The sequence below is a fragment of the Hyla sarda genome, chromosome 2, assembly GCF_029499605.1.
Source record: "Hyla sarda isolate aHylSar1 chromosome 2, aHylSar1.hap1, whole genome shotgun sequence".
Classification (NCBI taxonomy): Eukaryota; Metazoa; Chordata; class Amphibia; order Anura; family Hylidae; genus Hyla; species Hyla sarda.
Genome location: NC_079190.1, coordinates 145,751,522 through 145,764,516, shown reverse-complemented (window position 1 = coordinate 145,764,516; position 12,995 = coordinate 145,751,522). Strand labels below are relative to the sequence as shown.

The following is a 12,995-nucleotide window of genomic DNA, read 5'->3' as shown; positions in this document are numbered from 1 at the left end:
AGGAGGTTATTAGTAGAGGTTTGTTTACGAAATATTGTTGTGTTTAAGCCCTCTGACCAATTCTTAGAAATGAGAATGTCCAGGAAGGCTATGGAGGATTCATGTAGTTCAAATGTGAATTTAAGGCCCAAGGTATTATGGTTGATAAGATCCATAAAGTTCTTTAAAGGGGTACTCCGGATTAAAAAATCTTAAACATTCCTGTTCTTATTAGCTGCTGAATACTACAGCGGAAAGTTTTTCTTTTTGAAACACCGAGCTGTCTGCTGACATCATGAGCACAGTGCCCTCTGCTGACATCTCTGTCCATTTTAGGAACTGTCCAGAACAGCATATGTTTGCTATGGGGATTTCCTTTTACTCTGGACAGTTTCTAAAATGGACAGAGATGTCAGCAGAGAGCACTATGCTCATAATGTCAGCAGACAGCTCGGTGTTTCAAACGGAAAATTATTTCCACTGTAGTATTCAGAAGCTAATAAGTACAGGAAGAATTAAGATTTTTTAATAGAAGAAATTTACAAATCTGTTTAACTTTCTGGCCCCAGTTAATTAAGAAAAAAGTTTTTCACCGGAGTACCCCTTTAATTCAGATGTAGAGCCTGCCCAGATGATGAATATGTTGTCTATTTTAGCACTTGTATGGAATATAATGGCCCTCATTTACTATTCTAAACCCGACCTCTTTTGTCGGGTTTTTTTGTCGCATCTTTGTCTGCGCCATGTCGCAGACATCGTGCGCCAGTCTGCGACACTATGCGACATTTTTTCCCGACGGACCCGATGTGGATTCTCCCAAACCCGAAAAAGGGGCGTTACCTGACATTTCTGAGCTTTCCCACGTATTTATTAAGGTTTCCAACCCGAATTTGTTGAATTGTTGTGGATTTTTTCCCGACAGCTCAGAGGAGTTGGAAACCAAAACCTACAAAACCCACGTGCGACAAACAGGATGCGACATAATAATAAATACCAGGGGAAAAAAGCAGTCGGGTAAGAAAGCAACATAGACTTACAACCCGATTTTCTTAGTAAATGAGGGCCAATGAGTTTGTACCTTTGTTACTGCATGCTATATTTGCTGCACGGCATATTTATATGAGTACAACTTGCACCCTATAATCCCCTGATGAGGTCTGGATGAAATGTGTGGGATTAGGTGGTGTTGGTTGTTACGCCGAGCGCTCCGGGTCCCCGCTCCTCCCCGGAGCGCTCGCTTCACTCTCGCTACCGCAGCGCTCCGGGCAGCTCCACTGACCCGGTGCGCTGCGATACCGTCTCCAGCCGGGATGCGATTCGCGATGCGGGTGGCGCCCGCTCGCGATGCGCATCCCGGCTCCCGTACCTGACTCGCTCTCCGTCTGTCCTGTCCCGGCGCGCGCGGCCCCGCTCCCTAGGGCGCGCGCGCGCCGGGTCTCTGCGATTTAAAGGGCCACTGCGCCGCTGATTGGCGCAGTGGTTCCAATTAGTGTGTTCACCTGTGCACTCCCTATTTATACCTCACTTCCCCTTCACTCCCTCGCCGGATCTTGTTGCCATTGTGCCAGTGAAAGCGTTTCCTTGTGTGTTCCTAGCCTGTGTTCCAGACCTCCTGCCGTTGCCCCTGACTACGATCCTTGCTGCCTGCCCCGACCTTCTGCTACGTCCGACCTTGCTTCTGTCTACTCCCTTGTACCGCGCCTATCTTCAGCAGCCAGAGAGGTTGAGCCGTTGCTAGTGGATACGACCTGGTCACTACCGCCGCAGCAAGACCATCCCGCTTTGCGGCGGGCTCTGGTGAAAACCAGTAGTGACTTAGAACCGGTCCACTAGCACGGTCCACGCCAATCCCTCTCTGGCACAGAGGATCCACCTCCTGCCAGCCGGCATCGTGACAGTAGATCCGGCCATGGATCCCGCTGAAGTTCCTCTGCCAGTTGTCGCCGACCTCACCACGGTGGTCGCCCAGCAGTCACAACAGATAGCGCAACAAGGCCACCAGCTGTCTCAACTGACCGTGATGCTACAGCAGCTACTTCCACAGCTTCAGCAATCATCTCCTCCGCCAGCTCCTGCACCTCCTCCGCAGCGAGTGGCCGCTTCAGGCCTACGACTATCCTTGCCGGATAAATTTGATGGGGACTCTAAATTTTGCCGTGGCTTCCTTTCTCAATGTTCCCTGCACTTGGAGATGATGTCGGACCAGTTTCCCACTGAAAGGTCTAAGGTGGCTTTCGTAGTCAGCCTTCTGTCTGGAAAAGCTCTGTCGTGGGCTACACCGCTCTGGGACCGCAATGACCCCGTCACTGCCTCTGTACACTCCTTCTTCTCGGAAATTCGAAGTGTCTTTGAGGAACCTGCCCGAGCCTCTTCTGCTGAGACTGCCCTGTTGAACCTGGTCCAGGGTAATTCTTCCGTTGGCGAGTACGCCGTACAATTCCGTACTCTTGCTTCAGAACTATCCTGGAATAATGAGGCCCTCTGCGCGACCTTTAAAAAAGGCCTATCCAGCAACATTAAAGATGTTCTGGCCGCACGAGAAATCCCTGCTAACCTACATGAACTCATCCATCTAGCCACTCGCATTGACATGCGTTTTTCCGAAAGGCGTCAGGAGCTCCGCCAGGATATGGACTTTGTTCGCACAAGGCGTTTTTTCTCCCCGGCTCCTCTCTCCTCTGGTCCCCTGCAATCCGTTCCTGTGCCTCCCGCCGTGGAGGCTATGCAGGTTGACCGGTCTCGCCTGACACCTCAAGAGAGGACACGACGCCGCATGGAGAATCTCTGCCTGTACTGTGCCGGTACCGAACACTTCCTGAAGGATTGTCCTATCCGTCCTCCCCGCCTGGAAAGACGTACGCTGACCCCGCACAAAGGTGAGACAGCCCTTGATGTCAACTCTGCTTCTCCGCGTCTTACTGTGCCTGTGCGGGTATCCGCCTCTACCTTCTCCTTCTCTACTATGGCCTTCTTGGATTCCGAATCTGCAGGAAATTTTATTTTGGCCTCTCTCACCAACAGGTTCAACATCCCGCTGACCAGTCTCGCCAGACCTCTCTACATCAATTGTGTTAACAATGAAAGATTGGACTGTACCATACGTTTCCGCACGGAGCCCCTCCTAATGTGCATCGGATCTCACCATGAAAAAATTGAGTTTTTGGTCCTCCCCAATTGCACTTCCGAAATTCTCCTTGGACTACCCTGGCTTCAACACCACTCCCCTACCCTGGATTGGTCCACTGGGGAGATCAAGAGTTGGGGTCCCTCTTGTTCCAAGGACTGTCTTAAACCGGTTCCCAGTACTCCCTGCCGTGACCCTGTGGTTCCTCCTGTAACCGGTCTCCCTAAGGCCTATATGGACTTTGCGGATGTCTTTTGCAAAAAACAAGCTGAGACTTTACCTCCTCACAGGCCTTATGACTGTCCCATTGACCTCCTCCCGGGTACTACTCCACCCCGGGGCAGAATTTATCCTCTCTCTGTCCCAGAGACTCTTGCTATGTCTGAGTATATCCAGGAAAATTTAAAGAAGGGCTTTATCCGCAAATCTTCCTCCCCTGCCGGAGCCGGATTTTTCTTTGTGTCCAAAAAAGATGGCTCTCTACGTCCTTGCATTGACTACCGCGGTCTTAATAAAATCACTGTAAAAAACCGCTACCCCCTACCTCTCATCTCTGAACTCTTTGATCGCCTCCAAGGTGCCCACATCTTTACCAAACTGGACTTAAGAGGTGCCTATAATCTCATTCGCATCAGAGAGGTGGATGAATGGAAAACGGCATTTAACACCAGAGATGTACACTTTGAGTATCTGGTCATGCCCTTTGGCCTGTGCAACGCCCCTGCCGTCTTCCAAGACTTTGTTAATGAAATCTTTCGTGATCTTTTATATTCCTGTGTTGTTGTATATCTGGACGATATCCTGATTTTTTCTGCCAACCTAGAAGAACACCGCCAGCATGTCCGCATGGTTCTTCAGAGACTTTGTGACAATCAACTGTATGCCAAAATGGAGAAATGTCTGTTTGAATGTCAATCTCTTCCTTTCCTAGGATACTTGGTCTCTGGCCAGGGACTACAAATGGATCCAGACAAACTCTCTGCCGTCGTAGATTGGCCACGCCCCTCCGGACTTCGTGCTATCCAACGTTTTTTGGGGTTCGCCAATTATTACAGACAATTCATTCCACATTTTTCCACCATTGTGGCTCCTATCGTGGCTTTAACCAAAAAGAATGCCAATCTTAAGTCATGGCCTCCTCAAGCGGAAGACGCCTTTAAACAGCTCAAGTCTGCCTTTTCTTCGGCTCCCGTGCTCTCCAGACCTGACCCATCTAAACCCTTCCTATTGGAGGTTGATGCCTCCTCTGTAGGAGCTGGAGCGGTCCTTCTACAGAAAAATTCTTCCGGGCATGCTTTTACTTGTGTTTTTTTTTCTAGGACCTTCTCTCCAGCTGAGAGGAACTACTCCATCGGGGACCGAGAGCTTCTAGCCATTAAATTAGCACTTGAGGAATGGAGGCATCTGTTGGAGGGATCAAGATTTCCAGTTATTATTTACACCGATCACAAGAACCTCTCCTATCTCCAGTCTGCCCAACGGCTGAATCCTCGCCAGGCCAGGTGGTCTCTGTTCTTTGCCCGATTTAATTTTGAAATTCACTTTCGGCCTGCCGATAAGAACATTAGGGCCGATGCTCTCTCTCGTTCCTCGGATGCCTCGGAAGTAGAGCTCTCTCCGCAACACATCATCCCCCCTGACTGCCTGATCTCCACTTCTCCAGCCTCCATCAGGCAAACTCCTCCAGGGAAGACCTTCGTTTCTCCACGCCAACGCCTTGGAATCCTCAAATGGGGTCACTCCTCCCATCTCGCAGGTCATGCGGGTATCAAGAAATCCGTGCAACTCATCTCTCGTTTCTATTGGTGGCCGACTCTGGAGATGGATGTTGTGGATTTTGTACGAGCCTGCACTGTTTGTGCCCGGGATAAGACTCCTCGCCAGAAGCCCGCTGGTCTTCTTCATCCTCTGCCTGTCCCCGAACAGCCTTGGTCTCTGATTGGTATGGACTTTATTACGGACTTACCCCCATCCCGTGGCAACACTGTTGTTTGGGTGGTCGTTGATCGATTCTCCAAGATGGCACATTTCATCCCTCTTCCTGGTCTTCCTTCAGCGCCTCAGTTGGCAAAACAATTTTTTGTACACATTTTTCGTCTTCACGGGTTGCCCACGCAGATCGTCTCGGATAGAGGCGTCCAATTCGTGTCAAAATTCTGGAGGGCTCTCTGTAAACAACTCAAGATTAAATTAAACTTTTCCTCTGCATATCATCCTCAATCCAATGGGCAAGTAGAAAGAATTAACCAGGTCCTGGGTGATTATTTACGCCATTTTGTTTCCTCCCGCCAGGATGACTGGGCAGATCTTCTACCATGGGCTGAATTTTCGTATAACTTCAGAGTCTCTGAATCCTCCTCCAAATCCCCATTTTTTGTGGTGTATGGCCGTCACCCTCTTCCCCCCCTCCCTACTCCCTTGCCCTCTGGTTTGCCCGCTGTGGATGAAATATCTCGTGATCTTTCCACCATATGGAAAGAGACCCAAAATTCTCTTTTATAGGCCTCATCACGCATGAAGAAGTTTGCTGATAGAAAAAGAAGAGCTCCCCCCATTTTTTCTCCTGGAGACAAGGTATGGCTCTCCGCTAAATATGTCCGCTTCCGTGTCCCTAGCTACAAATTGGGACCACGCTATCTTGGTCCTTTCAAAATCTTGTGCCAGATTAATCCTGTCTCTTACAAACTTCTTCTTCCTCCTTCTCTTCGAATTCCTAATGCCTTTCACGTTTCTCTTCTTAAACCACTTATCATCAACCGTTTCTCTCCTAAGTTTGTTTCTCCCACTCCTGTTTCCGGCTCCTCGGACATCTTCTCCGTTAAAGAGATACTGGCCTCCAAGAAGGTCAGAGGAAAAACCTTTTTCCTGGTCGATTGGGAGGGTTGTGGTCCTGAAGAGAGATCCTGGGAACCTGAGGACAATATCCTAGACAAAAGTCTGCTCCTCAGGTTCTCAGGCTCTAAGAAGAGGGGGAGACCCAAGGGGGGGGTACTGTTACGCCGAGCGCTCCGGGTCCCCGCTCCTCCCCGGAGAGCTCGCTTCACTCTCGCTACCGCAGCGCTCCGGGCAGCTCCACTGACCCGGTGCGCTGCGATACCGTCTCCAGCCGGGATGCGATTCGCGATGCGGGTGGCGCCCGCTCGCGATGCGCATCCCGGCTCCCGTACCTGACTCGCTCTCCGTCTGTCCTGTCCCGGCGCGCGCGGCCCCGCTCCCTAGGGCGCGCGCGCGCCGGGTCTCTGCGATTTAAAGGGCCACTGCGCCGCTGATTGGCGCAGTGGTTCCAATTAGTGTGTTCACCTGTGCACTCCCTATTTATACCTCACTTCCCCTTCACTCCCTCGCCGGATCTTGTTGCCATTGTGCCAGTGAAAGCGTTTCCTTGTGTGTTCCTAGCCTGTGTTCCAGACCTCCTGCCGTTGCCCCTGACTACGATCCTTGCTGCCTGCCCCGACCTTCTGCTACGTCCGACCTTGCTTCTGTCTACTCCCTTGTACCGCGCCTATCTTCAGCAGCCAGAGAGGTTGAGCCGTTGCTAGTTGATATGACCTTGTCACTACCGCCGCAGCAAGACCATCCCGCTTTGCGGCGGGCTCTGGTGAAAACCAATAGTGACTTAGAACCGGTCCACTAGCACGGTCCACGCCAATCCCTCTCTGGCACAGAGGATCCACCTCCTGCCAGCCGGCATCGTGACATTGGTGCAATTTGTTGAATTACATTATCAACTGTGTAACTGTTGGTGGTAGATTTTTCATAATTGATTACGTCCTGTCCTGGTGGCTACTCCTTGCCATTTCAGGAATTATATCTCATACACATTATTTTGGTGTTTTTAACATTGAGATTAAAAGCTAAGTTCTATTCACTTCCCACTTCTGCTGTATATACTGTATGTGAAGGAATTTGGACCATTCCCCCTCATATCCAGTTCAGTTAGATGATTGCTGAGCATGGACAGCCCTCTTCAAATCAAACCACAGATTTTCAATGATATTCAGGTCAGGGGACTGGGATGGCCATTCCAGAACATTGTACTTGTGCCTCTGCATAAATGCCAGAGTAGAATTTCAGCAGCGTTTTGGGTCTTTGTCTTGCTGAAATATCCAGCCCCGGCGTACATTATTCTCAAGTATCTGCTGATATTGAGTGGAATCCATGTGGCCCTCAACTTTAACAGGACTCCCAGTACCAGCACTGGAGCCACACAGCATGATGTAACCACCACCAAATTTTGTTTGTCTTGGAATGCTGTGTTCTTTTACGGCATACATAACGCCCCTTGTTATGACCAAATAACTCCAACTTCAGTGCACAGTGACACCATCTGCAGCAAGATGTTGTTGTTGGTCTTTGAATGTGGGCAGCGCTGGGACCCTCCGTGATCTCCTGCAATGGCTGAAAGGGGGCATGCTGACCCCTACACAGTGCGGCGGCCGACACGCCCCTCCATGTACCACATAGAGATACATGGAGGCAGCTTCCTGTGGGGGTCGGAAGTCAGCTTCTGGAAAACTGCCGGGGCCCCGTGCAGGAGATCATGGGGGGTCCCAGCGCTCAGACAACCCCCCCCCCCCCCCACGATCTATAACTTGGACAGAGGATAAGTTATTTTTCACTAGACTACTCTAATGATCCACCAAAACAATTGTGTGCTCCATTCATCAGTGATCAGTAGTTACAGGTACCCAAATCAACAAGATGATAAGGAGGCCCAAATGTATGCACCTGTCTCCTTTAGTTTTGATGTATATTGCACATTTTCTGTTCATCCAATAAACCTAATTTCCCTACTGAAATATTACTGTGTCTTTCAGATATTTGATAGCTCAAAATGAAATTGCTGATCCAAACACCAAATTATTTATAAGTGAAAATCATGGAAATTGTCAGGGGTGCCTAAACATTTGCATACAACGGTATATAGGCACTTTTAACACATTTCTATTATACAAAAAAGTTAAACAAAAAAACAAATTCAGATTCTGTACTTTGTCATCATAATGAAAACCACTTCTGGGTACTAGAATTATAGCTGACTTATGATGGTGTGTCTTGGGTTTTCGCCGTGATTCCATCATTTTTATTGCAAGAATAGTACTGAATACTGGTGTGAACATTTGTAACACCTATTATGTTATCACATATATTTATGTAAGCACAGCACCTTTACCCTTGAACTTTATCAATATCAGCTCAATATTATTCTGATGGATATTTTTTTTTAAACCAAAGAATGTTTATTCCCTTTGCTTATATTACTATTTATAAAAATATTACCATTTCCTGATTTGTTAAAGCTGAAAGTAGACATCTTGTCTGATGTTTCAAACCTGAGAAACATAAAAAGAAAAGCATGACCTTAGACAATGGTATAATCTGAGAGAATACTGTGAAAAATGACATTGACTAGAGGCACAATACTGAAATAGTATTGCTATATGTGCATATTGAAGATCTTTTGTGCATGTAATTTATATATATTTTCCTTTTTGATATTTCATTAAGACTTATATGAATGGAGCACTAGATATTATCAGGTAATAATGGTGTTCTCTTCAGTAACCAATACTTCTTTCATCAAAAACACTCAGAATAGAAAATATGTCACAAAAAAATGTATTTGGAATAGTATAAAAAAAAGTTAATGGCTAATAATTACTGTATTATGGTAGGGTCACACACAGCGCATCTGCAATGTATTTGGCACTGCTGACGCCTTGCCAGCAATCACAGAGCAATTACAGACCAAGCTCCCTGCTGCAACAGTGTAGCTCTGTGTGTCAGCTCTTGACTGCCAGCGGGACATCCCCCTTTATGAGCGGACAAACAGAGCTTACAGGAAGCAGGGTGCTCGCAATGCCGTTGCACTGTGACTGCTGGCAGCACATCCACAGTGTCAAATACGCTGCAGATGCCCTGCGTGTGACCCTACCCTTAAAGGAAATCTGTCACCAGTGTCACCTGCACTAACCTGTCGGTACCAAAAGGTAGTGCAGGTAACACTGATGAAAACGGTACTTACCTTGTCCTGTTCCGTCCAGGGGATCTCCGGTAATCTTCTCCATTAGCTCCAGCTCCGGGCACCCAGCTTGGGGCATGGATGGAGGTTAGAGATGTCGCCGCTGCTGTTCCCAGGACCCAGCAGAGAGCAGCAGCGGTGGCGTCATTAAGCTCCGTCCATGCCCCAAGCCGCTGCTGCTCTCTGCTCGGTCCCGCTGCTGGAGAACAGCAGTGGTGACGTCACTAAGCTCAGACTGTGCCCCAAGCTGGGTGCCCGGATCTGGAGTTAAAGGAGAAGATTACCAGAGATCCCCTGCATGGAACGGGACAAGGTAAGTACCGTTGTCATCACTGTCATCTGCACTAACCTGTCTGTACCGACAGGTTAGTGCAGGTGATACTGGTGACAGATTTCTTTTAAAGAGGTTGCACAGGATTAGAAAAACATGGCTGCCTTCATCCAGAAACAGCACCACACCTCTGTAGTTTAGCCCAGATTTTTAGAAGGGAAAAGGCTGATCTGCAATATTACACACAACCTGTGGACAGGTGTGGCACTGTTTGTCAAAAGAAGCAGCCATTTTTGTGATCCTGTATGACACTTTTAATAAAGGGAAAATAATAAATGATACTCAGCGTTTGAAAAGGACAATAATAAATGGAATCCCTTAATATTGGTAAACTATAGTTATATTTTCTACTGTCAGATGATTTTAGATATTAAGTGCTCCTATACCTAGCTTTTGTTGATTAAAAAAATAATGGTGGATTATATCACGTTGACTCAAACTCCACACCTCTGTAAAATATGCAGATCCACTTAGTGAAACTGGTGGGTTTGGCAGTCACTCCTGTGTTACATCTTGCCAAATATTTGGTTTGACTGATCCAGTTATCTGACACAGGGAAGTATGGGCAGTGTTCAGATACTTGCTTCTAATGACAGTACTATATGCATAATCACTAGCATAGGGGAACTACATTGAAAGCATTCAATTATACTGAAGGTTTCAACACAGATTCTTTCAGGACTGATGGTAGTTAAAACAAATGCCAGCTAAAACATACTATATACACAAGATATACAGTATACAAGAGACACACATTGAGAGGTAGATAAATAGGTACTAAGATAGATAGCAAGATAGATAGACAGGCTGGGTTTACATGTAGTATAATAGTCAGTATAGTCAGCCAAAAATAGGAGTGCGTACCACTACCACATTGTAGTTTTTCTCTGTTCATCTCCTGGTTATGTCTAAAAATCCTGACCAAAATACTACACAACCGAGCATTTTAAATTTCATTCTTTATGTTTCTATTAACCAGAATTCTTCTATATTGTGTGTTTCAGCAAACCCAGTTAGAAGATCCAGTTTAGCATGTTACTATTCCGAGGAGGTTAGTCTGGCACTTTACCATACATAAGTGGTGTCTAACTTGTATTTCTACTTATTGCAAATTCAAAGGGTGTAAAGACGTGATGGGAATATTACAATTGCACTAACTAATCTTGTGGATTGAGGATAACATGCTAAAATTGGATTACCCCTTTAAGCTTAAAACACTTAAGGCCTTTTACATATATATGATATATTTGTGAAATATCTTTTTGCAGATGATAACATGTCTTACCTGTATGTTATCTACAGTAATGTAGGACATACAGAGTTAATAATTACAGAATAACCTGTCAGTCCAGCAAATGTTAAGCCTTGGGCTTTGGCATTTTTTTTTTGCATTCTTCCATATTGTGTCTTAATAACATGGCTACAGCTTATAGTGTCATAAAACAGCACAAAAGATTATGTGTGTGACCCAAGGCACATATTATTAGTGGGAGATAAACCTATATTAATAGTGATATTGGGAGATAAACCTATATTAAGAGTGACATCTGGCCTCATGAGATTTTTACAATAGGACCAAGAAATCAAGTATTCACCCCTAATACATTTAGAAGCTAATATGTAGTATGTATGGTATGTATGATATTAAGGGATTAAAGCATCCCTGTCATTTACCAAAACTGTTGACATGTCACAGAAACATGTAGAAGTTTTTTATTGGATGGGGTCTGTGTGTTCATACCCCCATGATTATTAAAACAAGCAGTGATAAGCTTGCCTAAAGTGTACCTCTCGTTAGCAAAAACGTTTTATATAATGTAGATAATACAATTATATGTATATTTGTAATATACATTGCTTAAAAAATATGTATATTTTTGGGTGAAAAAATGCTGTCCCTGCAGCTATTGCCTGTATGTTTCTGTGAGGAGACCAAATACAGGAAGTGACGGCAGGACAAGCAGGGCTCTGTGCAGGCTCCTGGCTTGTCAATCATTCTACTGTGTAAGCTATGGGCGTGTCGCAAAGCCTCACTGCACAGAGCCCTGCTTGTCCACACTGCACAGAGCCCTGCTTGTCCTCAGTGTACAGAGCCCTGCTTGTCCTCAGTGTACAGAGCCCTGCTTGTCCTCAGTGTACAGAGCCCTGCTTGTCCTCAGTTTACAGAGCCCTGCTTGTCCTCAGTGTACAGAGCCCTGCTTGTCCTCAGTGTACAGAGCCCTGCTTGTCCTCAGTGTACAGAGCCCTGCTTGTCCTCAGTGCACAGAGTCCTGCTTGTCCTCAGTGTACAGAGCCCTGCTTGTCCTCAGTGTACGGAACCCTGCTTGTCCTCAGTGTACAGAGCCCTGCTTGTCCTCAGTGCACAGAGCCCTGCTTGTTCTCAGTGTACAGAGTCCTGCTTGTCCTCAGTGCACAGAGCCCTGCTTGTCCTCAGTGTACAGAGTCCTGCTTGTCCTCAGTGCACAGAGCCCTGCTTGTTCTCAGTGTACAGAGTCCTGCTTGTCCTCAGTGCACAGAGCCCTGCTTGTTCTCAGTGTACAGAGTCCTGCTTGTCCTCAGTGCACAGAGCCCTGCATGTCCTCACTGCACAGGGTCCTGCTTTTCCAACCACACTTTCTGTATTTGGTCTCCTTACAGAGACACACAGGCAATAGCTGCAGTGACAACAATAGAAACATTGTTTAACCACTGTGTGGTAGAGGGTGGATGCAGGGCAGATTGAATTACCCTAGGGGTAGATGGCATTAACCCCTTGTTTTTGTGATGCCAGGGCATGGTTTATCCTCAATACCACCCAAAGGTATACCGCTAGATCCTGGGTTAGGCACAGGGGCAATAATGACTCCAATGCCAAGTTACGGAGCAATGGTAGCTTTACTGAGTTAGACAGGTGGAATAGTCTATACAGCTTAGCCAGGCCACGGAGGTGACCAGTGACTTCAGAGACCTTAGAGCTTGCTGGGACTTGTAGTGGACTGGGACAACTTTGATGCAGGCCATGCTGACTGAAGACAGGTTGACTTTGACTGAAACGGACTATACCCCATTTGTAGCTTACCAGGCTCTGACTGGGACCTGGGGGTAGTGGACTTGTGGCTGCGTGGTTGGATTTAGGCCTCCTCTGGACTCCAGGTACACTCTTAAGACTTGACTGCACCGGACCTTAGCAAAGACTTAGACTGGAACTCAAGAGAGCGAGCTAGCTCCTTCCAGGGCTTACCAGATGCTATTACCAGATGTTGGCTTTCGATATAGCTTTGTGTGGATGCTATTTAACTTATTGCATTCACCACCCCACCTCATGTCTGATCGCGGGAGTCATGAATGTGGTGTGACGTCATGAAGGAGGCGTGGTGTGATGTCACACCACATACTAAACATACTGTTTAGAATGCTGGGTAATGCCCAGAGATTGCGGGGGTCCCAGCGGTGGAACCCCTGCGATCTCTTTGTTTGTCCCTAAAAAATGTCCCGTTTTCCCCGTTAGGTGCATAGATATTAGAGAGACTCAGAGCCTCTCCATTATTTTCCAGCTTTAG

General features: G+C 46.9%; 1 protein-coding gene across 2 annotated transcripts in view; it reads right to left on the bottom strand.

Annotated features, from left to right (window-relative positions):
* The window catches only part of SCEL (sciellin), a 113,895-nt gene that overhangs the window by 79,736 nt on the left and 21,164 nt on the right, over window positions 1-12,995 (bottom strand). Inside the window, exons 1-2 of one of the 2 annotated variants that reach the window (XM_056555567.1) lie at window positions 12,515-12,574; window positions 8,384-8,436 (exon numbers count right to left, since the gene is read on the bottom strand). In XM_056555567.1, the coding sequence (XP_056411542.1) occupies window positions 8,384-8,417 (34 nt within the window). In that variant the 5' untranslated portion in view covers window positions 8,418-8,436; window positions 12,515-12,574. Of the gene's footprint in view, window positions 1-8,383; window positions 8,437-12,514; window positions 12,575-12,995 lie in introns of those variants that run through there. The other variant, XM_056555566.1, reaches the window with a different exon arrangement.